Source organism: Myodes glareolus, chromosome 4, assembly GCF_982192425.1.
Source record: "Myodes glareolus chromosome 4, mMyoGla1.1, whole genome shotgun sequence".
Lineage (NCBI taxonomy): Eukaryota > Metazoa > Chordata > Mammalia > Rodentia > Cricetidae > Myodes > Myodes glareolus.
The window spans coordinates 121,164,964-121,191,982 of record NC_142029.1 but is presented as its reverse complement, the minus strand read 5'-3'; the positions used below and the strand labels follow the sequence as shown (position 1 = coordinate 121,191,982).

The window sequence follows — 27,019 nt, the reverse complement described above, 5'->3', positions numbered from 1 at the left end:
GTGAGTGGTGGAAGTCTTCCTGTTGATAATTGGATTAATGAGATCATAGGAAGTGCTATCAGTATTTTATTTCACATAAGTGATATGGAGGTGATAGATGTGAATGAGTGAGTGTGAATGATTATAAATATGGAGACTGTTTGAGAATATAGATTAGAAGATTTAGAATTGTGAGGGATGGGTTATATGATAGAACAGTGATTATTCAGCCTATGTGGGCAATACATGAGTAGGCTATGATTTTTTTGTGTTTGTGTTTGGTTTAGTCCATTTCATATCTGATGAGTACTGAAATAATGGTTTATAAAATTACGATTTTAGGGTCCATTAGTTCATAGAATTGGAATAGGATTTATAGTGGGGCGTTTTTTTGACATGTAAGAAGAATTAGGCCTACTTTGAGTTTAATCCCTTGTGTGACTTCGGATAGTCATGAGTAGAAGGGGGCTAATCATAGTTTGCTCAAGAGATAAGGGTCATTATTATGATGATGTTATTAGTTTCAGGTTGGAATGTTCATAGTTCTAGTTGTTTGAAGTTTATAATGATGGAAAGTAAAAGGAGTATTGAGGTGGTTGCTTGAGTAAGAAAATATTTTGTTGCTGCCTCTGTAGAGCAGGGGTTTGATTTATTAACTATTAGGAGGATTAAGGCTAATAGGTTTATTTCTAGGCCAACTCATATAATGAATAGGTTGGACCTGAGTATAGTGACTATAGGTCCTATTAGAATTGTAAAGTAAATAATTAGAAATGTGATTGGATTAATTAGTATGGGAAGGGTTTAAACCAACATTTTTGGGATATGGACCTGATAGCTTGGTGTGGGAGAATTGTCTGTATTCTGTCAATCATGTTTTAAATAAATGCTGATTGGTCAGGTAGGAGGTATAGGTGGGAAAACCAGACAGGAAGTGGAAATGACGCAAAGAGAGCAGGAGAATTCTGGGGAGGAGGAAGTTGATTCCTCCCACTCCTGCCCGATCACCGAAGCAGCAGGATGTGAGCTGCCCCACTGAAAAAGGTACTGAGCCACATGGCTAAAATAGACCAGATAAATGGGTTAATCAAGATGTAAGAGCTAATAAGTAGCCTGACCTAATGGACCAATCAGCATTATAACTTATAGAGATTTCTTTTGTGATTTTTCTCTGGGACTAAACATCTGGGGGAACTGGGCAGGACAAGAACCCCAACAACCAGGCCCGGCCTTTTCATCTTACAGAATGGCACCCAATGTGGATAACTGCATCCACAGAAAGCCTGAGAAAGCTTGAGAAAGACTAGAGTAAAGCACTTCAGTTTTCAGCCATAGCAGGAAAAAAGCTGCCCTGTTTTAAAATGCCGGCTTTCTGGATCATCCTGCCAGGGAAAACTCACTCTTTGAAGCAGGCAGTCCCAACTATGGAAACACTGTTGCAGCTTGCTTCCTGGCAAGGACCTTGAAATACCTTAAGAGCTTTTGAATGTTATTTTCTCCATATTCCTTAGCAAATTAAAGACCCACATGGTCAAAAAAAGAGAGAGATATACAGTAAAGAGAGAGTCAAATAGTAAGAAAACCTCTAAATGGTTTACAGTGTGTTAAAAATATATGCATGCTTGAAAGAAAAAAGGTATAAAGCCTTAAAATAAAAAAGAAAGAAAAAGAGTAGTTGGTTGTGGTGGAACACACCTTTAATCCCAGCACTGGGGAGGCAGAGACAGACGGATCTCTGGGAGTTTAAGGATAGCCTGGTTTACAGAGGGAATTCCAGGACAAAGATATGCAGAGAACCTGTCTCAAAAAGCCAAAAGTTAAACGTAAAAATAAAAGAAATAGAGATTAAAATAAAGCCATGTAAAGATGGAAAATATACAGGGAATATTGATACTGTATGCTATTATGCTCTCTTTGAATTATTTAAATGCTGAGGAAGGAGCAACAGCTGCTAAAAGATATTTGCTTATAAATGCTGCAGAATTAATCCAAGATAGGTATTTTGAAAATACCTTGGGTTCAAAATTGAAGTCAGAAGGTATGTTACTTTGGAGAAGAGAGTTTGCTTTTGTTTCCACAGAAAACGAGAGGCTCTGGATTTATTCAGAGTTAAGAAAAATTATCTTTGACCAAGGGAGACCACCTGAGCAATCTCCAGTAGGAACAGATGGCTCAGATGTCTGAGTTCTTCATCCAGAACAGGTTCAAGATGGCTGCCTGAGATGATCAAGACTCACAGGATACTTCAGTCAGGACTTGATCATAACTCTAAATTTTTCTTTAGGTCCCCATAAGATTATCAGTGACCCCAACCAGCTGAAAGTAGCCTGGAATACTATGCCCACATTCCCAAAAAATGGACTATGGATATTTTCCTTTTTTTTTTTAAAGAGGGGGAAGTGGTGTGGGAGAATTGTCTGTATTCTGTCAATCATGTTTTAAATAAACACTGATTTGCCAGGCAGGAGGTGTAGGTGAGAAAAACAGACAGGAAGTGGAAATGATACAAAGAGAGCAGGAGAATTCTGGGGAGGAGGAAGTTGATTCCTCCCACTCCTGCCCAGATCACCGAAGCAGCAGGATGTGAGCTGCCCCACTGAAAAAGGTACTGAGCCACATGGCTAAAATAGACCAGATAAATGGGTTAATCAAGATGTAAGAGTTAGCTAATAAGTAGCCTGACCTAATGGGCCAATCAGCATTATAACTTATAGAGATCTCTTGTGTGATTTTTCTCTGGAACTAAACAGCTGGGGGAACTGGGCAGGACAAGAACCCCAACAACCAGGCCCGGCCTTTTCATGTTACAATAGCTTATTAGATGTCCTTACTTGTAGAATGGGGTGTAATGGGTAGCATGGAGAAATTTGAATTTTCAGGTATTAGTTCATTTACTATTGTTCTAGAAATAAGAGGTTTTAAAACTCTATTATTTACTCTATCAAAGTAACTCTTTTTTCAGAAGGAAGAATACTTGCTATGAAGATTGGAATCGAGATATGTCATATACAGAAGGCCAGGGTGAGGATAGAACGTTTTTTCATAATAGGTGCATTAGTTGGTCATATCAGAATCGTGGATAGGAGACTCAAACTCATAGGAATAGGGTGGTTAAAATTAGGGTCTTAATTATGAAGTTTGTGGTATACCATTCTGGGTTATACGGATTGTGAAATGGGCCTAGAAATACAATGTTGAAAGGGCATTTATTAGAATAATATTTATGTATTCAGCCATGAAGAATAGTGCAAATGGTCCAGCAGCATACTCAATGTTGAAATCTGAGACTAATTCTGATTTCCATTCTGTCAGATCGAAAGGAGCTCGGTTAGTTTCTGCTAAGGTTGAGATGAACCATATTATGGCTAGGGGTCAAGCTGTGGTTCTTGTGTGTAAATAAGTGATTGAATTGAAAATGATCCATTTTTTAAGAGCACAGATAGGAGGATAATTGCTATTGTTACTTCATATGAGATTGTTTGTACTACTGCTCAGAGGTGTGGCACAGGGAGTGGAATTCATAGGCTTAGGGTTAGCGAGAGGGATAAGGAGGGGGCAATAATAAATAAGGTTGTGGAAGTGGCTAGGGGTCGTAAAGGCCCTTTAATACATATTTTATTGTGACTGCGAATGGTCGGAGGATTCCGTAAGGTCCTACAATGTTTGGTCCTTTCTGTAATTGTATGTAACCTAGAATTTTTCATTCTACTAAAGTGAGAAATGCTATGGCAATTAATACTGGTGGTACTAGGAAGGTTAGGATATTAATGAAATACACTATTAGGGAGAGGATTTGAACCTCTGGGGACAAGGTTTTAAGTCTTACGCCATTTCCTGGCTCTGCCACCCTAGTTGAATCCTTGTCTAGGGTATAATGGTACAAACTTACTAAACAGATAGTTTCTTATATTAGTTTTGGGGTGCTTTGGTTAAGGAGGCCCCATTTCTCTTGTTCTTTTGTACTGGGAAAAATGGTTAATAGATAGAAACTGACCTGATTACTCCGGTCTGAACTCAGATCATGTAGAACTTTAATCGTTGAACAAACGAACCATTAATATCCGCTACACCATTGGGACGTCCTGATCCAACATCAAGGTCATAAACCCTAATTGTCTATTGAATAGGATTGCGCTGTTATCCCTAGGGTAACTTGGTCCGTTGATCAAAAAAATTGGATCAATTAGATTTTAGTTACTTTGACTTGTGAGTCTCAGTTAAAAAATCATTTGGAGGTTGATTTATACTCCAAGGTCACCCCAACCAAAATTACTGGCTTATTTCTTGTTATTTGGTCCAATAGGATTATCAATTGAAAAGTTAAGCTAGTAAATTAAAGCTCCATAGGGTCTTCTCATCTTATTATATTATTCCTGCCTCTTCATGGGAAGGTCAGTTTCACTGATTGGAAGTAAGAGACAGTTACTTCCTCGTGGAGCCATTCATTCCAGTCCCCAATTAAGGAACAAGTGCTTATGCTACCTTTGCACGGTAAGGATACTGCGGCCGTTTAACATTTGTCACTGGGCAGGCGGTGCCTCTAATACTTTTTATGCTAGTGGTGACGTTTTTGGTAAGCAGGCGGGATTTTCATTTGCCGAGTTCCTTTTACTTTTTTTTAATCTTTCCTTATGGCACGCCTGTGTTGAATTAACAATTTGAGTGCAAGTGTTTTTTATTAGGAGTATTTTCACCTGGGGTGTTAACTAACAATGATTATCCAGGTTGTTATAGGCTTATGCTTGGAGAACAGTGTTCTTGTTACTCATGTTAACAGTATTTCATCTATATAATTATAGATTAACCCAATTAGTATTTATAGAAAGTCATTATGATTTATGGTATTAAGATGTTAAGAGTGTTGGGCTTTAACGCTTTCTTTATTGGTAGCTGCCTTTAGGCTAATAATGGTCTGAGAATTAAGGTTTATTCACTATAAAAGGTTGTTTCCATTCCTGAAGAGCTGTCCATCTTGAGGCTAAAATTTAAGATTACATTTTGATTTTGATTTCTTATGGTAATCTTAAAGTTGAACTGAAATTCTTTATTGGGTAACCAACTATCACCAAGCTTGGTAGGCTTTTCACCTCTACCTAGGAGTCATCCCACTATTTTGCTACATAGACGGGTTGGTTCTTTATACTGCTCATAGGTAGCTCGTTTGATTTCGGGGTGTCTAGCTTAAGATCTCTTAGTTAGAAGTTTTCTAGTTAACTCATTATGCAAAAGGTACAAGGTTTAATTTTTGCTTATTTTTACTTTTAATTGATCTTTCATCTTTCCTTTGCAGTACTGTCTCTATAGCTTCTAGTCTAGCTTTCTTTCTCCACTATTTGCTTTTGTCAAATATTTTGTTTTATTGTCATTTATAGTTGAATTAAATATATATTAGGGCTAGGTTTAGTTCATGGTTTCCATTGGTTGTGGAGTCTTCTCGGTGTAGACCAGATGCTTTGCTAGGGTTAAGCCACACCATGATTATTCCAAGTGTGTGTGTGTGTATACATACATATATATATATATATAAAATTTATTTTGAGGAGGGTAACGGGTGGTGTGTATGTACTTCATTGCTCAATTCAATTAAGCTCTTTATTCTTACTTTACTACTAAATCCTCCTTTGTCCTTTAGTTTCATAAAGGGTAGCATAATGTTCTTAATAAGAAAATGTAGCCCATTACTTCCCACATCATTGGCTACACCTTGACCTAACATTTTTATGGTGATTCTCTTGCTTACTTTTGTTTCTTTTTAGGGTTTGCTGAAGACGGTGGTATATAGGCTGGATTAGCAAGGGGTAGTGAGGTATACAAGGTTTATCGATTATAGAACAGGCTCCTCTAGATGGATATAAAGTATCGTCAAGTCCTTTGAGTTTTAAGCTTTGGCCAGTAGTTCTCAGGCAAATATTTTTGTTTGATAATTATTGAAGTTTAGGGCTAAGCATAGAGGAGTATCCAATCCCAGTTTGGATTTTAGCTACCGTGTATCGAGTACATTAGAATTACTTTCAACACTGGTTCTAGGTCCAGCGATGAATTTTCACATATTGAATAAATTTTAATACTATTTTTTAGTCTTCTAGTAACACATTTTATGCTGAGAATATTTAGTTTGGATGAATCGTATAACTGCAGTGACTGGCACAAAATTTATCAATCCTTAAAGAGGCATGGCTTAGTCAAACTTTTGTTTATTGCTTAATTTTTATCACTGCTGGGTCCCGTGGGGGCATGGCTAGGCAAGGCATCTTTAGCTATATTATGTACTTGATGTTCTCTCCTTGGAGTTTAATAAACTCTGTGGTCTTTGACACTGGTTAATGGAGATTTGCATGTGTAATTCTGCCTCCAATTAATTATAAGGCCAGGACCAAACCTTTTATGTTTATGGGATGCTTACATCCATCTAAGCATTTTCAGTGCTTTGCTTTCTATAAGTTACTTTAACAAAAATCAATACTGAAGTTCCACTTAAAAATTTGGGGACTTTGAGTTGTTTTTTGGTATTAAAAGTTTATTTAAAATTTTTGCAAATACTAAATCTCAAGTTATGTTTGGTGGATTACTAGAATGGATAAGAGGGCTTGTTTTGAAGTCCCTTGCTTTTGGGATTTGACAAGGATAGGCGATTTCAGGTGGTGGGGGAAGGAGAAGTTTTGCTGAGACAGTATAGTTTGAGTTGTATGTCTAGCAAACATGGAAAGTAAGTCCATGGGAGCCTGGTAGGAGGAACATAGCATTTGCACAGTTAGTAGGGAGTGTTATTTTAATGACAAGCGCTGGCATTTAACATGTGGATTTTTCCTGATTCTGCTAAATATTAAACTGAAGAGTTTTGCATTGTTTCATGTGCCAGTTCAGCAATATATTTGGGAATAATTCCATCTTGAATAAAAATGTTTTATTATTTAATCTTTATTGATATCATTTTGTATCCCATCACAACAAAGCAGTTGTTTCTATTCAAAACCAACACACTTATACATATTTTGAATAAGCTGAAAATTTGCTAGTGAAAATCTGCACAGTAATGGAATTATTTCTGTTCCTCTTAGTCATCCAGTACTATACTACTTTTTTGGCCTGCTTATGAGAAAGACTGATCGAAATTGCATGTCCATTTCACAGGTGATGGAAATCAAAGGACAAATGATCCATGTCCCAGAATCAAATGCCATTTTGTTTTTGGGCTCTCCATGTGTGGACAAGTTGGATGAACTCATGGGGCGAGGACTACATCTCTCAGATATTCCTATTCATGATGCTACCCGAGATGTCATTTTAGTAGGAGAACAAGCAAAGGCCCAGGATGGCTTGAAGAAAAGGATGGATAAATTAAAGGCCACCTTAGAAAGAACTCACCAGGCCCTGGAAGAAGAGAAGAGGAAGACAGTGGATCTGCTGTATTCCATTTTTCCTGGTGACGTAGCCCAGCAATTGTGGCAAGGACAGCAAGTGCAGGCCAGAAAGTTTGATGATGTCACCATGCTCTTCTCAGACATTGTGGGTTTCACAGCCATATGTGCCCAGTGTACTCCCATGCAGGTGATCAGCATGCTCAATGAACTTTACACCAGATTTGATCACCAATGTGGATTTTTGGATATTTACAAGGTAATGAAAATGAGCTTTTTCTATATAAGTACTTTTTAATAACAAAGTCTCAACTCATAAAAATATATACTAGCTTAAACTTTATAAATTAATTGTATATATATATAGTATACACATTCAGCATATGCATTATATATATGAAGAGAGAGAAATCTTTATATACAATATATATTTCTCAATAGACATTTTCTAGACTTAGAAAAATTTCATAATTTCATGTTACAGTATTGGCATCAACAACTCTGAAATTTAATAAAAATAGTAATTCATAGCTTCTTCTCTATATTCAGTATTATTAAATAACTAAACTTATGAAATCAGACAAATTTGAACCACATAATTAGTTTTTGCTTAAAGTGTGGGACTCCAATATCTATTAACAATTTTTATTTTGATGACTAAAAAAATAACAAGTGATATTAAAAGATGAACTGAATTATTTAACTTTGGATAATTAGCATTTTCACAGTGTCAATGAAGTAAAATCCTTTATTTCTTAAAGAATATTTGTAAGTATTCTCCATGTGGTCAATAGTTCTAAATTAGAAGCACCTTAATGGTTTCTTCTTTGAAATAGAAAGAATTCATGAAAGGGTAACAACCACTACTTCTTGATTTAGTTTTGGCAAACTCTGTCTGAACTTCTTTTAAAAACTATAGCCACACTTTCAGAAGTTCAACTTCCACCTACCTATTATATAAAAGGTTTGTGTGCATTTTTCACATAGGTTATGTAATGTCAGAATGCAGGGCTTTTTTATGTGAAGGGCAGCAAGGACATTTAATTTAAGCAAATAGTGAATAGCAGGGCTTAAACATATTCATCTAAGCACCATATAAACAGATTTGGAAAATTTGCTTGTTTTGTTTTTGTCTAGAATTTTGATTCAGGAAGTATTCTCATTAAAATGTGTTTCCTTGGAAACGTGAGACTACATAGAACATTATACAGAACATACAGCAGATGCTCACTTACCCTGTGAGTGGTAAGCATTCTGTATAAAAGATGGATGTGAAATATATCTTGTTATATAAAATAAGAGTTATTACAAATTGCCTTAATAGTTTATTATTGCATAATTTGTTGTAGAGGTAGCCCAATATTTGGTTCTAAGCTAGATAAACACCCAATCCTACTGTTTTTATACCCTGATATTTCCCAAAAGAGAAGAAATCAGCCCAAATTTGCCTGTACTTTCTTCCTTCATATTTCATCCTTCATATTATTGCAACCACTAATGTTGTTTTCTTTGTTTTGTTTTGTTTAAATTATTGACTTTCAGTATTAGCCTCCTTCAGCTTGTATTTTTAAAAAAATCCTTAGTTTATATAATTAAGGGAAAATATAGATAAATTGATTCACTTTAAAAAAAACAAATGTACATCTATAGTTTAAATAAAATATAAGGAAAATACAAGGGAGGCTTTGAAGAGAAATAGAGGAAATGAGATGCTTTCTGAGGATAGCAAAACAGTTTCAAAGCATAAAAATAAAACTAACTTTCATAGGCATCTCCTATCTCTTCCCCTGAGATAGGCTTGGATACCTCAAAGGAAAATATGTCTTTGAAAATATCATGCACAATCTTCAAATTTTCCTGTATATTATTGAAGCAAGGAAACATTGCTATAGGCCTAAAAAACTACCTGTAAGTTTTAACTTGCTAATTGAATTTCTGAAGTTAATACATATCTTTCTATTTCTCATGTATATGTGTAAGTATATTTTAAGTTAAACAGATAGATTTCAAACTATAGATTTCAAACTATACATTTCTTAAAGTAAACCTGCTTTTTAAATTTAAGTAATGAAATATGAATACATATTGCTCTAACACCATTTATTTTTAACATATTCAATGCTAAGGTTATGGGCATCTGCAATAGGTAGATGGAACAGCTTTGGGTGCTTACTTGGCTTAAAAGAAGCTGGTTTTGGCAAGTGAGATACAATATGTGCTGAAGTCACAGTGGTGATGAGGATGGAGAAAGGGAAAGATGAGGCTTAGATGGCCAAGAAGGAAAGTGCTTGTTTATCAAGCATGAGGTTCTGGCTTCAGGTCCACAAAAACTACACAATAGCCAGGCATGGTGGTGTGTATCTGTAACCCTGGTGCTCAGAGAGCAGCGACAGATGGATCCTGGTGGGCAACTTCACTGGCTAGCTAGGCCAACTGAAACAGGATGTTCTGACATTGTTGAGAAAGTCTTTCTCAAAATATTAAGGCAGGGAATGAGAAAAGATGATACTTGAAGTTAACCTCTGGAACTCATAAATGCATGTACACATATGTGTGAACATATACATACACTATTTCTAAAGAGAGAAGGAAGTAAATAGGATAAATAGAAGTACAGTGTGAGAAATGAATTAGAAAGAATGTAAATGGGCCATTCTTTCACTGACCTGTCTATGCTCTATCATGAAATCATTCAAGCTTATTTTTAAGCATATATGTATTATGTTGATATATGCTCTAGACTAATTACTGTAATGAGTTGTGAATTGTTGGAAACCTATAACATAAATCACTTAACATATTTTACTTACTATTGAAAAAATATATTCCAAAATTCATTTTTAAGCAGCCCTGTTGATACACAAAATTTAAAATCATTAGATTTAAAGTATTGTAGGTTTTGAATAGAATAATTATGACCCAGAGAAAAAGGTACAAATCACATTTATATTGTAAAGCAGATAAAATGGAATAAAAATGGAAAACAAACTAGAAGGAGTATCTCACGATCACATACAAAATTGTCTATTACACAATGAGACCCAAGTCTTTAAACATGTGGCTGCCCACCTCACATTTTAATGTTTCACTATCATTACAGAGAAGCAGTGATGAACTATTATGGGAGTGGAAGAATTAAGCAAATATAGGCGATGATAAAGGTTCTTCTAAAATAATTCAGCATTCTACAAAGTGGGGAATGTGGGAAGAAGCCGTAGATTATACTGAACACATGTCAAGCCATGAAAAAATTAAAGACATAGGGCTTGACTGCCAAGATGATAGATGTGGGAATACTAAGGAAGACCTGGGCAATTTGGAGGAAACACATGGTATAATTTTGATTCTTTTGTAATTATAAAGACAGATATATTGAACAACATCAATAATGTACTATCTCATTCATTGTTTGTGATGTTTGATAGCGACTAGAAAGCAAACAATAAAGGACCAATAATTCTAACTTATGAAACTAATGCCTTTTGACAGCAGAGGAAACAATAGGGGCTTTAGTGAGTGACACTGCATTGTAGCTTTTACTTCTCTGCTTCGACTTTGGCAACAAATTTGGTGTGGGATAAGAAAGAAGCTGAGAGGAAGCTGGATCCTACCACTCAATCAGAAATCTATTCATCTTCTTTTTCTTTCTTTCTTTTTTGCTTTTCTTTTAACTTTTTCAAGACAGGGTTTCTCTATCCTGGAACTAGCTGTTGTAGACCAGGCTGGTCTTGTACTCAAACTCACAAAGATCCACCTGCCTCTGCCTCCCAAGTACTGGGATTAAAGGTGTGTGCCACCAATGCCCAGCCATATTTCTGTTCTTAATCGATTTCTTAGCTGTTACCATACCCTATAACAGTATTTGTTACAGAATAAGAAATGTAATGTTAGCTGGCATTCCTTTGTTAGAAAAGTATACCTAGGTATATGGTGGGGAGAGCTTTATGTTATGTTTGAAAATCTGTGGGTATCCCTTAGTAGACTGAGTGTTAATTAACACTGAAAGAAATGTAAATGTTGTCACTTGGTACCTCATGACTAAGAGCTGTCACACCATCCCTATTGCATCAAAACAAAAGCACAGTTCTAACAAGTTTGATAATTTTAGGCACTTCAGGAAATAAATCAGAACTTGAATCATATTGATTTCTCTCTCTCTCTCTTTCTCCTCTCTCTCTCTCTCTCTCTCTCTCTCTCTCTCTCTCTCTCTCTCTCCTTCTGGTGTTAAAATTTTTTAATGTGATCAGTAGCAACAAAATTCCTACTGCTGTGCATACTAAGCCAAAACTAGAAGGGTGGCAGGTGGAGGTAGTGGTAAGCTTTAACAACAGGCATACCTAGAATCTTGAGCATGTATGTGTGATTGTGTGACCAGGGCCATCTCTACTCCTGTCTTCAAGAATCATGGACCCAAAATGTTTTGTCTCTTTCTTCTACAGAATAAAAGGGCAAACACTGATTCTGGAACAGGGTGGCATTTGCTTTATCTAACAGTCCCTGAGCCAGAGAGTTTGTAACTCCTTTTGTGCCTCCCAAAGAATGGTTGTTTTTACTCTTAGTTTTTTTTTTTTTAACAACAAATTAGGAGGTCCATAAAATCTGGAGGCTGGGTATAAGAGGATGGGTTATAGGACTTGGAAAGAGGCAACAAGCATGAAATGGTGCATTAACACACTTTGGTTCCCGAATTGACATGGTCTGTACAGGACCAGCTAGGGAACATGTCTCAACGAGAACCCAAGTTATATTTCTTCCTTGAATGATATAGCGATGTCTGCCAAACTCTCACACATTCAGTCAGATCCCAGATTAAGAATTGATCTCAAAAAGAAAATAGGGTTAGTTGGTTAGTGCTATCCACTGTTTAAGATATTTATAGATACACTTAGAATTGATACAAAATGAAAATTGCCAGGTATCTTGACTTCTTTGGAAAATCCTAAGGGCTTTGAAAATTCTGTTTTGACTACATAAGCTCTCAACCTCTATAAATACAATATGATTCATAGAATCAAAGAATCTATAAATATAACAGAGTCATGAACAATAAAGTATATGGTTCTGCTTTTTTGTTACAAATTGTAGATAAATATTTTTCTGTTTTTCAATGCATAAATTAGTACTTGAATTTTTTTCGAATCAGTTCTTGATATTGAAAGTATTAATAATTTGTTTTTTATTTACTATTTAACTGTGTCCTTTGAGAATTTCACATATGTAAGCTGAGGTTACAGACATATTTTTTATTTGACTTTATATGGGTTCTGGACCTCTGTCTTAGTTAGGGTTTCTATTGTTGTGAATAACATCGTGGCCACAAACCTCTTATAAAGGAAACTATTTAACTGGGGCTGGCTTACAGTTTCAGAGGTTTAGTCCAGCATCATCTATTGTCATGGTGGGACATGGCAGCCTGCAAAGAGTCATGGCGAGAAAGAAGGCGCTGAGAGTTCTACATCGTGATGTGCAGGCAGCAGGAAGTGAACTGTACCACAGATTGGTTGAGCCTACAAATAGAAGGCCTCAAATATGAAAGGCCCTAGAGTGACATACTTCTTCCAATAAAGCCACACCTACTCCAAAAAGGCCACACCTCCAAATAGTGCCATGTTCCATGGGGGCTATTTTCTTTCAAACTACCACAGTATTTGAATATGGGTCCTTACACTTGAATGGTCAATGGTTTACTCACTAGGACATCTTCCCAACCCAACAACAGTCTTTATTTATTTATTGGTTTGTTTGTTTATATTTTTTTGTTTTTCAATACAGGGTTTCTCAGTTTAGCCTTGGTTGTCCTGGGAACTTACTCTGTAGACCAGGCTAGCCTCGAGCACACAGAGATTCACCTGCCTTTGCCACCCAAGTGCTATGATTAAAGGCATGTACCTCCAATGTACAGCCTATAAGTCTCATTAGCTACTGTTGGGTGATGCTATATAAACATCCTTGTTTATATGTCTATATATCTATTGTTACAACAGAATATCTGAACTTTGTAGTTGTTATCATTATTTTTCAGAAGATAAATATATTCTCTATCAGTTCTGCAGCAAAGAAAACCAATTTAAGACACCAGCATTTGGCATAGGCTTCATGCTGCATCATCATAACCACAAAGACAAAAAGGAAATAAAGTCAACCCATGCCCACAAATACTCTTCAGTGTGATAATAATCAATTCATAGGCATGGAGACCTCCTGAGCCACATATTTTCTACTCGGCTTTACCTCCTCTATAGTGTTGAAGTGGGGATTAGTATTTTATTTTTTAAAGCATAAATTTTGACACACTCACATTAATAAAAAGCACAAAATTCAGAAGCAAAAACAAATAATGTTGTAGCATGAATAATAAAAACCCAGTGAAGATATTGGGGTTCAACTTAAAGATCAGAAAAGCAAAGTAGTAAGTCTCTGACTATTACCTCAGACCAAAATGAGTGATCCTGTCTAAAATCTTCAGACTGAGACTGAATATGAGGCCTGTCTTCTTTAACTTTATATTCCCCTCTAGTTCTTGGATTAAAGGAATGCACAACCACCACTGGCTTCTATGCCAAACTAGTGTGACTGCTGAAATTAAAATATGCACCACCACTGCCTGGTCTGTACAGCTGACTAGTGCGACTGCTTTGCACTGATCTTCAAGCAAGCTTTATTTATTAAAGCACAAATAATATGCCATTATATTTCCCCTTTTTGCCTAAATTAAAAAGGATATAACTAATATAATAAAAAATATATACAAGTACAATAACTATAAACAATGTATAGAGGCAATAAACACATCAACAACATCAAGTCCATTTGCATTTGACTAATTAAGAGAAAATACTCCATATCAATCCTATCTTGGTGAGTCCAAAATCTTTTTTTTTTTGAAAGTAAATTTTATTAAATTATAAAAGTTTCCATTTCCGCCCCTCTTCCCAACACCCTCCCACTCCCCCCACTCCCTCTCCTCCTCCCTCTTCGTCCCTTAGGGCAGTCAGGGTTTCCTGCCCTGTGGGAAGTTCAAGTTCCTCCCCCTCCCTCCAGGTCCAGGAAGGTGAATATCCAAACAGACTGGATCCCCAAAATCCAGAATATGCAGAGGAAACAGGTCCCAGTATCATAGTCAATGGCTTTTCAGAAAGACTTCGGGCCAGCCACATTCAGAGAATCCGGCCAAATTCTGAGAATATGGTTAGATCACGTCCTCGTTCAGACCCAGTCCAACTGGCCTTGGTAAACTCTCATTAGATCCGTTTCCTTGTATCAGTGGGTGATAGCATCCCTCGCAGTACTGATTTCGTTTTTCATGTTCTTCCTCCTTCTGCTCCTCATTTGGACCTCAGGGGGCTCAGTCCGGTGCTCCAATGTGGGTCTCCGACTTTATCACTGTCCTTCGCCAGATGAAGGATCTATGGTGATAAGCAAAATATACATCAGTATGGTTATGGGCCAAGGCCGATTCAGGCACCCTCTCCTCTGTCCAGAGAACAATCTGGGGGATCTCTCCTTGGACCTGGGATCCCATATATAATCAAGTCTCCTGTAAACCCTAAAATGACTCCCTTAGTTGAAATATATTCTTCCCTGATCCCATATTCATCCTTCCTCCCTCCCCCCCCATCCCAGGCCACCGAGCTTTCCCCATTCCTCCCCTACTCCCTTCTCTCTAACCCTCTCCCCTTCCATCAACCCTCCCACCCCCCCATGCACCCGAGGTTACCTGGGACTCTTGTCTATTTCCTACCTCCTGGTGGATAGCTAAATAATCTTCATCAGGTTCATCTTCTTATTTAGCTTCTCTAGGATCACGAATAATAGGCTCAAAGACCTTTAATTATGGTTAGAATCCACTTATGAGTGAATACATACCGTGTTCCTCTATTTGGGTCTGGCTTACCTCACTCAGTAAAGTGTTTTCTATGTCCATCCATTTGCATGCAAAATTCAAGACGTCATTGTTTTTTACCGCTGAGTAAAACTCTAATGTGTATATGTTCCACACCTTTTTTAACCATTCTTCTATTGAGGGGCACCTAGGCTGTTTCCAGGTTCTGGCTATTACAAATAGTGCTGCTATGAACATAGTAGAACAAATGCTTTTGTAGTATGTTAGGGAATCTTTAGGGTATATTCCCAAGAGTGGAATTGCTGGGTCCTGAGGGAGGTTGACTCCCAGTTTCCTGAGAAACCACCACACTGATTTCCACAGTGACTGCACGAGTTTGCATTCCCACCAACAATGGATGAGTGTTCCCCTCACCCCACATCCTCTCCAGCATAGGCTATCGTTGGTGTTTTTGACTTTAGCTATTCTGACAGGTATAAGATGGTATCTCAAAGTGGTTTTGATTTGCATTTCCTTGATCGCTAAGGAGGTTGAGCATGACCTTAAGTGTCTTCTGGCCATTCGAAGTTCATCTGTTGTGAATTCTCTGTTCAGTTCAGTACCCCATTTTTTAATTGGGTTAATTAGAGTTTTAGTGCCTAGTTTCTTGAGTTCTTTGTATATTTTGGAGATCAGACCTTTGTCTGATGAGGGGTTGGTGAAGATCTTCTCCCAGTCAGAAGGCAGCCTTTTTGTCCTACTGACAGTGTCCTTTGCTTTACAGAAGCTTCTCAGTTTCAGTAGATCCCATTTTTTCATTGTTTCTCTTATTGTCTGTGCTGCTGGGGTCCTACTAAGGAAGAGGCCTCCTGTGCCTATATCTTGTAGACTACTTCCCACTTTCTCTTCTATCAGGTTCAAAGTGGACGGATTAATGTTGATGTCTTTAATCCATTTGGACTTGATTTTTGTGCATGGTGATAGATATGGATCTACTTTCATTTTTTTACAGGTTGACATCCAGTTATGCCAGCACCATTTGTTAAAGATGCTTTCCTTCTTCCATTGTATACCTTTAGCTCCCTTGTCGAAAATTAGGTGTTCATAAGTTTGTGGGTTAATATCTGGGTCTTCTATTCGATTCCATAGGTCGACTTCTCTGTTCTTATGCCAATACCAAGCTGTTTTCAATACTGTAGCTCTATAATAGAGTATGAAGTCAGGGATGGTAATGCCTACAGAAGTTCCTTTATTGTATAAGATTGTTTTGGCTATCCTGGGTTTTTTGTTTTGCCATATAAACTTGATTATTGTTCTCTCAAGGTCTGTGAAGAAGTTTGATGGGATTTTGATGGGGATTGCATTGAATCTATAGATTGCTTTTGGTAGAATTGCCATTTTTACTATGTTGATTCTCCCAATCCAAGAGCAAGGGAGGTCTTTCCATTTTCTGATATCCTCCTCAATTTCTTTCTTCAAAGACTTAACGTTTTTGTCAAATAGGTCTTTCACTTCCTTGGTTAGAGTAACCCCAAGATATTTTATGCTATTTGTGGCTATCATGAAAGGTGATGTTTCTCTGATTTCCCTCTCTGCTTCTTTATCCTTTGTGTATAGGAGGGCCACTGATTTTTTGGAGTTAATCTTGTATCCTGCCACGTTACTAAAGGTGTTTATCAGCTGTAGGAGTTCTTTGGTAGAGTTTTTGGGGTCACTTATGTAAACTATCATATCGTCAGCAAATAACGAAAGTTTAACTTCATTCTTTCCAATACGAATCCCCTTGATCTCCTTATGTTGTCTTATTGCTATTGCTAGAACTTCAAGCACTATATTGAAGAGGAGAGAGAGACATATATATTGTATGGAGAGAGTGGACAGCCTTGTCGCATTCCTGATTTTAGTGGAAAGGCTTTGAGTTTCTCTCCATTCAGTTTGATGTTAGCTGTCGGCTTGCTGTATATTGCTTTTATTATATTTAGGTATGCTCCTTGTATCCCCAGTCTCTCCAACACCTTTATCATAAATGGGTGTTGAATTTTGTCAAATGCTTTTTCAGCATCTAGTGAGATGATCATATGGTTTTTTTCTTTCAGTTTATTTATATGATGGATTACATTGATAGATTTGCGTATGTTGAACCAGCCCTGCATCTCTGGAATGAAGCCGACTTGATCATAATGGATAATTTTTCTAATGTGCTCTTGGATTCGGTTTGCCAGTATTTTATTGAGAATTTTCGCGTCGATGTTCATGAGTGAGATTGGCCTGTAATTCTCTTTCTTGGTTGTGTCTTTGTGTGGTTTTGGTATTAGGGTAACTGTAGCTTCATAAAAGGAGTTAGGCAATGACTCTTCTGTTTCTATATTGTGGAATACGTTAAGGAGTATAGGTATTAGCTCTTCCTGGAAGTTCTGGTAGAATTCTGCATTGAAACCATCTGGTCCTGGGCTTTTTTTGGTAGGGAGATTTTTACCTACTTTGTGGCATTAAACTTTCGTAATAAGATCTAATGATTCTCTGAATTTCCTCTGTGTATGTGGTTATGTCCCCCTTTTCATTTCTGATCTTATTAATTTGCATGTTCTCTCTCTGCCGTTTGAATAATTTGGATAGGGGTTTGTCAATCTTGTTGATTTTCTCCAAGAACCAGCTTTTTGATTCATTGATTCTTTGGATTGTTTTCTCTGTTTCTATTTTGTTCATTTCAGCCCTCAGTTTGATTATTTCCAGTCTTCTAGACCTCCTGGGTGAATCACCTTCTTTTCTTTCTAGAGCTTTCAAGTGTGCTGTTAAGTCTCCAATGTGTGCTTTCTCCGCTTTCTTTAATTGGGCACTTAGTGCTATGAACTTTCCTCTTAGCACTGCTTTCATAGTGTCCCATAGGTTTGAGTATGTTGTGTCTTTGTTTTCATTAAATTCAAGGAAGAGTTTAATTTCTTTCTTTATTTCTTCCTTGACCCAGGGGTGATTTAGTAGTTGACTGTTCAGTTTCCATGAGTTTGTTGGCTTCCTGGGGGAAGCATTGTTGTTGAATTCTAATTTTAGTCCATGGTGATCTGACAAGACACAGGTAGTTACTAATATTTTTTTGTATCTGTGGAAGTTTGCTTTGTTACCGAGTATGTGGTCAATTTTCGAGAAGGTTCCATGAGCTGCAGAGAAAAAGGTATATTCTTTCCTATTTGGGTGGAGTGTTCTATAGATGTCTGTTAAGTCCCTTTGATTCAATACCTCCAATAAATCTCTCAATTCTCTGTTTGGTTTCTGTCTGATTGACCTGTCCATTGGTGAGAGAGGAGTGTTGAAGTCTCGTACTATTAGTGTGTGTGGTTTGATGACTGCCTTGAGTTCTAGAAGAGTTTCTTTTACATATGTGGGTGCCTTTATATTAGAAGCATAGATATTCAGGATTGAGACTTCCTCCTGATGAATTGTTCTAGTTATGAGTATGAAATGTCCATCTCCATTTCTTCTGATTGATTTTAGTTTGAAGTCGATTTTGTTAGATGTTAGAATGGCCACGCCCGCTTGTTTCTCAGGTCCATTTGCTTGGAAAACCTTTTCCCAACCCTTTACTCTGAGTAGGTGTCTGTCTTTGTGGTTGAGGTGTGTTTCTTGTAAACAGCAGAATGTTGGATCCTGTTTTCGTATCCAATCTCTAAGTCTGTGCCTCTTTACAGGTGAATTGAGTCCATTGATATTAAGTGATATTAATGACCAGTGGTTGTTGACTCTGGTCATTTTTTTTTCTTTAGGTAGTAGAGTGAATGTGTTTTTCTTCTTTGATTTGTGCTTGTGAATGGTCGCTAGATGTTCGAGTTATTGTAGGCCGTGTTGGGAATGTTGGATTCCTTCGGTAGTGATTTTCCTTCTAATATTCTCTATAAGGCTGGATTAGTAGCTACATATTGTTTAAATTTGTTTTTATCCTGGAATATTTTGTTTTCTCCGTTGATAGTGAACAATAGCTTGGCTGGGTATAGTAGTCTGGGTTTGCATCCATGGTCTCTTCGTTTCTGCAGTAACTCTATCCAGGATCTTCTGGCTTTCATGGTTTCCATAGAGAAATCCGGTGTAAGCCTGATAGGTTTACCTTTATAAGTTACTTGACCTTTTTCCTTTGCAGCTCTTAAAATTTTTTCTTTAATATTTATGTTTTGTGTTTTGATTATTATATGGCGAGGGGATGTTTTTTTCTGATCCAGTCTATTCGGTGTTCTGTATGCTTCTTGAACTTTCATAGGAATATCGTTCTTTAGGATGGGAAAGTTTTCTTCTATAATTTTGTTGAGTATATTTTCTGGACCTTTGAAATGCAATTCTTCTCCTTCTTCTACTCCTATTATTCTTAGATTTGGTTTTTTTATTGTGTCCCACAGTTCCTGAATGTTTTGTGATTAGAATTTGTTGGATTTGCTGTTTTCTTTGGTCAGAGTGTTTAATTTCTCTATGGTGTCCTCAGAGTCTGAGATTCTTTCTTCTATCTCTTGTATTCTATTGTTTAAGCTTGTTTCTGAAGTCCCTGTTCGTTTACCCAGATTTTCCATAGCCAGCCGGCCCTCGGTTTGTGATTTCTTCATTGACTCCATTTCAGTTTTCAAATCTTGAACTGTTTCTATTACCTGTTTGATTGTTTTTTCTTGGTTTCCCAGAATTTCATTTACGTATTTACTCATTTCTTCAAACTTTTTGGCATATTTCTCTTCCATTCCTTTACTCATTTCCTCAATTTTTTTGTTATACTTATCTTCCATTTCTTTTCGGCAGATTTTCACCTCCTGTTTAAGTTCCTCTATTATTTTCATAAAGAAGCGCTTAGAGTCGATTTCTTCTATTTCTTCTGCAGTAGGGTGTTCAATTCTTCTAGTTTCGAGCTCCCTGGATTCTGGCGATGTCATGTTGCCTTTCAGGTCATTGGAGGAATTCTTGCATTGGCGCCTGCCCATCTCCCCCACTCTGGATGAAACTCCTCAGCACTTTCTGGATACATCTCCTCAGCACTCTCTGGGTAGGACTTCACAGCACTCTCTGGATAGAGCTCCTCAGCCCTCTCTGGAAAGACCTCCTCAGCAATGCAACAGGGCTAGCTGGTCTTCACAGGACCCAGGAGACATAGGGCCCGCAGCAGTGGGGGGAGGGGAGGGGACCCTTGGAACACCGAAGACCCTGCGTCAGAAGCTGAGGAGGGAAGGGCTGTGCTCCCTTCCCGGACAGGCAGGCAGGCTGCCCAGTCTAGCACCCACTCAGCTCTCTGGGAAGAGCACCTCTGTAGTGCAACAGGGCTAGCTGGTCTTCCCAGGACCCAGGAGACAAAGGGCCCGCAGCAGTGGGGGGAGGGGAGGGGTCCCTTGGAACACCGAAGATCCTGCCGCAGAAGCTGAGGGGGGAAGGGCTGTGCTCCCTTCCCGGACAGGCAGGCAGGCTGCCCAGTCTAGCACCCATTCAGCTCTCTGGGAAGAGCGCCTCAGCAGTGCAACAGGGCTAGCTGGTCTTCCCAGGTCCCAGGAGACAAAGGGCCCGCATCAGTGGGGGGAGGGGAGGGGTTCCTTGGAACACAGAAGACCCTGCCGCAGAAGCTGAGGGGGGAAGGGCTGTGCTCCCTTCCTGGGCAGGCAGGCCGCCCAGGTGAGCACCCACTCACCTCTCTGGGAAGAACTCCTCAGCAGGGCGACCCAAAATCTTGTATCTAATTTACTTTCTGTCTTAATCTGTTTTCTGTGTCTGGTAAACAAGAAAAACTACATACCTCTTGAAAATTTGCTTCCTTCTGTCTGGGTTGATGGCATCTTTTTAGGATATCCTGAAAAAAAAATTTAGGTTAATTGTCAAGTCCTAAGAGAAGTAGCTTTGTTATTCTTTTGTACATTCTTTTTGTAATAGAAAAGTGCAGGGTTTGTCTCAAGTCTAGTTGGAGTAATCTGTTAGGCCGAATCATCTCAGTTAGCCACCTCAAATTTTTTTTGAAGCAATTTATATTCCAATGGTGACCATTAGATGTTGTTTTTCAATTTAGTGGTGTTATTACAGTCCTGGTCATTGTGGGGCTCCATCCTCCTTTTGGATATTTCAAAGGTTGCTGTTAGGTGTGCTCATGGTTTTCTGTAGAAAACTGATAGAGACTCAAACCCAAAATCATGTACAGGAAGGTATTTTCTAGAATTAGTATTTTACATGACTATTAATATAATGACAAAAATTTAGATTATACATATATATTTATATGTATTAATCTTATAAAATTTATACCTAAAAAAATTGTTAAAGAGTCAATATAAAACCAAAAAATTATGAGATCAGTGGCAACAAAACAGTCCTTAAATATTTGCTTTTATTCAGTCCCATATCAGGTGGCTCTTCTGACATGAGATGGATATTTTGAATTCACTTTAATTAGCATGTTTGGGTTTAGAGAAGGAGAGAGTCACACTCCAACTCCAAAGCCAGCTTTAGTATTTAATTGGACTGTGACTATAAAAAGACTGTTTGCATTATAGAAGAATAACAGAAACAAACATTTGTGAAGATTTATGAAATTGTATCCTATTGGAAATGTGATACACTAATAGACCAATTTACTCTTTTTCTTGAGACATTTTTTTTTCTGGATGACTTGTTCTTTTTCTTCAGATGTCTCATTTGTCCAGTAGTCTTCAGATTCCTTAGCTGGATGTCTTCATTCTCGTGAAAATATAGAAACAAAACCCTTCCCCAACCCTAATTTTGGGGAGATTCTCTTTTGGCAAGTTATATGAAGTGAAACGAAAAACATTTGCGATTTTTATAGGTTAGTTTAGATTAAATGATGATGGTGCTTAATGAACTTTCATTTCTTCTAAGAGGTGTTTCCTAATTTTCTGAGAAATTGCCACACGGACATCCAAAGGAGCTGTACCAGCTTGCATTTCCACCAAAAATGCAGAAGTGCTACCTTTACTGCACAACCTATTTAGCATAAATTGTAATCAGTGTTTTTGATCTTGGCCATTCTTACAGGTTTAAGATAGAATCTCAGAGTTGTTTTGATTTGCATTTCTCTGATGACTAAAGGTGTTGAACATTTCCTTAAGTGTCTTTCAGCCATTTTAGATTCCTCTGTTGAGAGTTCTCTGTTTAGGTCTCTACTCCACTTTTTATTGGATTATTTGTTCTTTTTATGACCAATTTATTGAGTTCTTTGTATACATCTTTGTCACATCTTGGAATCTTTCAGAGCACCTGTAAGGACTCCTGCAGAATGGTTGTAGGTGTAGAAGCTTTATCCTTGTTGATGGAGGGTAAGAAGTGCGAAGGATTTCTCTCCTCCACCCAATCCTCCAACATAAATGAATCACTAAATTTAGATGTGAAATAATTGTTGCTTTAGGGTGATAGATTTTGAGATCACATTACCACCTCATGACGTTTTAACCAAATCTATGTAATCAACAGTGTTTAAAGCTCCTTTGGCCCACACCCCCTTACGTTCAGTATTTATAAATAATTGCAAGAGTTTTGTGTCTTAATATATAATATAAATATATAATACATAATATATAATATACAATTTAAAAATATAGCAAGCTATATTTTTTAAATTTTATTTTTGAGCTTTAAATATTTCATGTATATAAAAGTTTAGCTTTCATGTATGTCTGCAGTTGCATATAGTATCTGAAGAAACCAAATAGAATACCAGGACCCCTAGTACTAAAGTTACAGCTTGCTCTGAACCACCATATGGGTGCTGAAGACTGGACTCATTTTCTATGGTAGAGCAGTCAGTGCTGTTAACCATGGAAAAATCTCTCCATTCCTGGCATGGTATATTTTTATGCCCAGATTAATAAATAAATTAATCTTATCATTTATAACAATTATCATAATTTCTGATATTTGGAAACCAAATGTTTTCAAATTTTATATGATATTATGTGAGTATCTTAATATGAATTACATGAACTTATGTATATTCTTTACATATTTATTTATTTAACCCTTTCTGTTCTATAATGTGTTTATACAGTATATCAACTGGTAACATCAACTCACCTCATGCTCTTACATTCTCTCCTATAGATAAAATTTCTATGTCATTCATCTTTATCAATCTTTGTGTGTGTGTGTGTGTGTGTGTGTGTGTGTGTGAGTGTGTGTGTTAGAGAGAGAGAGACAGAGACAGAGAAAGAGAGAGAGAGTTTGTGTGCTTATACACAGCTGGAAAGGTTTATGTGCACGTTTCAGTCTTGGATAATGAGAGTCTCTCATTGGTCTTGGAATCATAGACTTGGGTAAGGTAGCTGTTTATGAAGACTCAAATATCTTCATGTCTCTCCACCCCAGCACTAAGATTATAAAAACACATCATCACACCTAGATTTTTATGGGTATTCTTGGGAGTTTGCAGGTTCTCATGCATTCTATTAACTACCAAGCACTCTCTATGGAATATAAAGTCTTGTGGTACAAATTATGAAAATGTATGTGAAAATAGAAAAGTCCATTTTTTTCTTGAAAGAGGGTGAAAATATTGAAAGTGATGATAACACAAATTCTAAAAAGTTGTGAACCAAGAAGACATATGTTCAAACCATACACAAAGTCATAAAATTCATACTAACAAATTACTCTCTTTTAATTTTGATTCCGAAAAAAAGCACAAGGTAATTTCAAATTACATAGCTGGCAACCTTCTGAAATTTAATGACATGTAGAAATAAAAAGGACCAGGACTATGAAGACAACTCACTGGGTCACAGTACTTGCTGTACAAGGATCCAAGTTTGAATTTGTAGAACCCATTCAAAGCTGGAAACAGGAGTCTACATCTAAACTCCAGTAGGATGAACTATTAATGGTCTCACAACAAAGCTTTGGAAATTAGGGGCATTGAATATTGGTTTAATATTTTAAACAATTAAACAACAATGGCCAATTAGAATTCATTCTGACAATAGAATTATATTAGGGCCAGAGAGTGCTTTAATAGGGACTAAACTATTTATGTCATTGTGTAATTATGACTTTTTTGCCATCCTGTTTGACATTTCTCAGAAAAAATATCATGATTTTTATATAAGTTTCTTTTATTTAATATTGGATAATGTATAAAAAGTGCTTACCATGATTAATGGCACAAAGTAGGATTTTAATAAATTTAAGCATTATAATTATTAAGAATAACTTAGATCAGATCTGACATCAAATTACAGATGAATGAAATTCAGAATTCTGAGGCAACATGAAAGGTAGGAAAGTTGAAGATAAGAAACAAAAAACTTTCCAAAAGACGATTGAAAGTTGAAAAAGATACAAGGATGCCTATTGAGAAAGTCATCATTTGGGAACCATATAGGTAAAATATTGGAAATTCTATTGTGGAGGAATAATCATATTCCAGTCATTCCTAATGTCAGTAATCATCTATGGTGATAATGAGTAACCTGGAGTGAGAGGATTTTTTTCATAGCTGTTTGCAAACTCTTCTTGAATTAAAATCGGTTGTCTAATTGCTTCATTAACTGATGCTTACTTGACATGTTTCTCAGCAGCATTTGTGATTGCTGACAACTAGTCATTTTTCTTCTGATTCATTATGTTTGCATTTGATTTGTCTGATTGCTGCAGGTGGAAACAATAGGGGATGCATACTGTGTTGCAGCAGGGCTGCATAGAAAAAGCCTATGCCATGCCAAGCCCATTGCTCTGATGGCATTAAAGATGATGGAACTTTCAGAAGAGGTTCTGACTCCTGATGGAAGACCCATTCAGGTAACCTCAACAAGCTAATGTAAAAAACAAACGAACCTTTAAATGAACTTTTTGTTCGAAGGTAGGATTAAGAAATTCCCTTCAGGATTATACTTTCTATAGTTGATAAATCTAAACATGGTAGGGATGACAAGTGTTAACTATTGGTTTGGGTCGTCCAAATAGGAAAGGAATGTGGGAGGCAAATTCCCATGAACTGAAGAATGAAAGGATTTGACCAAGGAGAAGGCATTAATATCAGTGGGTAAGCTGCTCCACTCAAGTGATGTTGTTGAGGAAAATCAGAACCTGAGCTCAAACTAAACCAACAAATAAGAAGTGTGATTAAGAACACCTCATGAGGCTCTGGGCCTCGGAAATCTGGGATTGTTCTTTTGAGGGGAGGGGAGAGGGGCGTGCAAATTACTACTTAGAGCCACTTACCAAAGAAACTTGAAAAACCACCTGGTTATTGCAATTGTATTACTAGCATTATTGTCTTGCATAAATGGCTTTCTGTAATCTATAGTCTATCTCTGAGAATGCCTGAGTTAATCTAGTTGCCTTTCTGCTAATGCCTAAAGAATACTCCCAGAATTGCTATTACCACAATTTTTTTAAACAGATCCCTCACACTGAGAGAAGTGCCTTGAACTCAAGAGAGAACTTTTACTTTTATAAAAGTTCCCTAAGCTTGGGTTCTGAAAAAATGGAAGGAAAATATGCTCACATCTCTGTACCTTTCTAGTTCCTATGTGATGTCAAATTAATGATGCAAAAAACTTTACATTTAAAATCAGTGTTATTTTAAACAGGTTATAAATAAATTACAGCTATTTGTATACATCACTAAAATTACGGAAAATGGAGAAGCTTGCCAATTATGTTGAGTGTACATGGGAAAGGGTGGAATTGCTGAATTTAATATAAATGGTAGGTCATTAGTAATGGTGTAAGGAAACTGAAAAATTATTATTTCTTCCTTTGATTTATTAGAAGACACCAGCTTTATCTACTTTCTTAAAAATCTCCACGGGTATTGCTCTCTGATACAGCAAGAGAACATAAAACTGTGAGGGAGAGAGCGTAGAGAAAGTGAAGTAAGAGGGGAGAGAGAGAAGAGAGGGGAGAGAGAGAGAGAGAGAGAGAGAGAGAGAGAGAGAGAGAGAGAGAGAGAGAGAGATTGCATAAGAACACAGAAACCAGAAACAGGGCAAGACCAGTATGACATTATCACATATCAAAATTACTAGACAGAATTAGACTCACAGTGTTCAATATACTTAAAGAAATAATAGGATCTGGAAATGTGAAGAAGGAGCAATATTTGAACAGAAACAAGAGATGTTTTCAACCATCAGCACACTACTTTAGAAATGAAGAGAGAACTGAATGAGTGGGCTCAGAAGTTTGCTATACACAAATGAAGCAATCAGTAGGGTAAAAGATTGTTCTAGAGAAAGTTCTTATTGATGAGACCAGATAATTAAATGGTCTCATTTAATAATGAGGAAAAATGAATAATGGAGTGTGAAGTGCAAAATCTGTAAATGATGCAACAAAGATGATGGGGATATGTATCTCTTTTCACTGGTTTTTGAAGTGAGATACACTTATCAAAGACACTTATCACTTGTCAGACACAGTGCATTCTAAGGAACTCTAGAAATGATAGTGCAAAACAATAAAAAAACTAAATGACTCTAAATGAGACTAAAGTGCATCAGAGAAGAGGAGCATTTGATAGTTTGTGAAAGAGAAATTAGTCAATAGGATTAAAGATGAGTTATTAAATAAAGGAGCATAGCTGTGAAATCATTTGGTGAAAATAAATCTGAAATTGGTTCTGTATATCAATCAATTCCCAGTCAGTTTAATGTGAAGAGGCATAAATATGTAATTAAGGGCTTAAAGTGGGAAGGATACATTGTGAATTAGATAAAAATTTTACCAATTATAAAAGAAGAGGTGGCTAAATTTTGCTACAGTAAAATTGAAGATAGTCAAAAAGCAACTGGAAAACTCACAGAATTTCTAAGCTTATAATAAAAAAGTCTTAGTTAACTTGACCAACAATTAGAAAAATTGTTTTCTAATTATTTAATTAATTAATTAGAAGAAAAGAACGAGA

At 36.9% G+C, this 27,019-nt stretch overlaps 1 protein-coding gene across 1 annotated transcript in view; it reads left to right on the top strand.

Annotated features, from left to right (window-relative positions):
• Gucy1a2 (guanylate cyclase 1 soluble subunit alpha 2) overlaps positions 1 to 27,019 on the top strand; it is a 331,775-nt gene that overhangs the window by 214,424 nt on the left and 90,332 nt on the right. The window contains exons 5-6 of the mRNA XM_087905901.1: positions 7,111 to 7,596; positions 24,766 to 24,909. Coding sequence (XP_087762027.1) covers positions 7,111 to 7,596; positions 24,766 to 24,909 — 630 coding nt within the window. The remainder of the gene's footprint in view (positions 1 to 7,110; positions 7,597 to 24,765; positions 24,910 to 27,019) is intronic.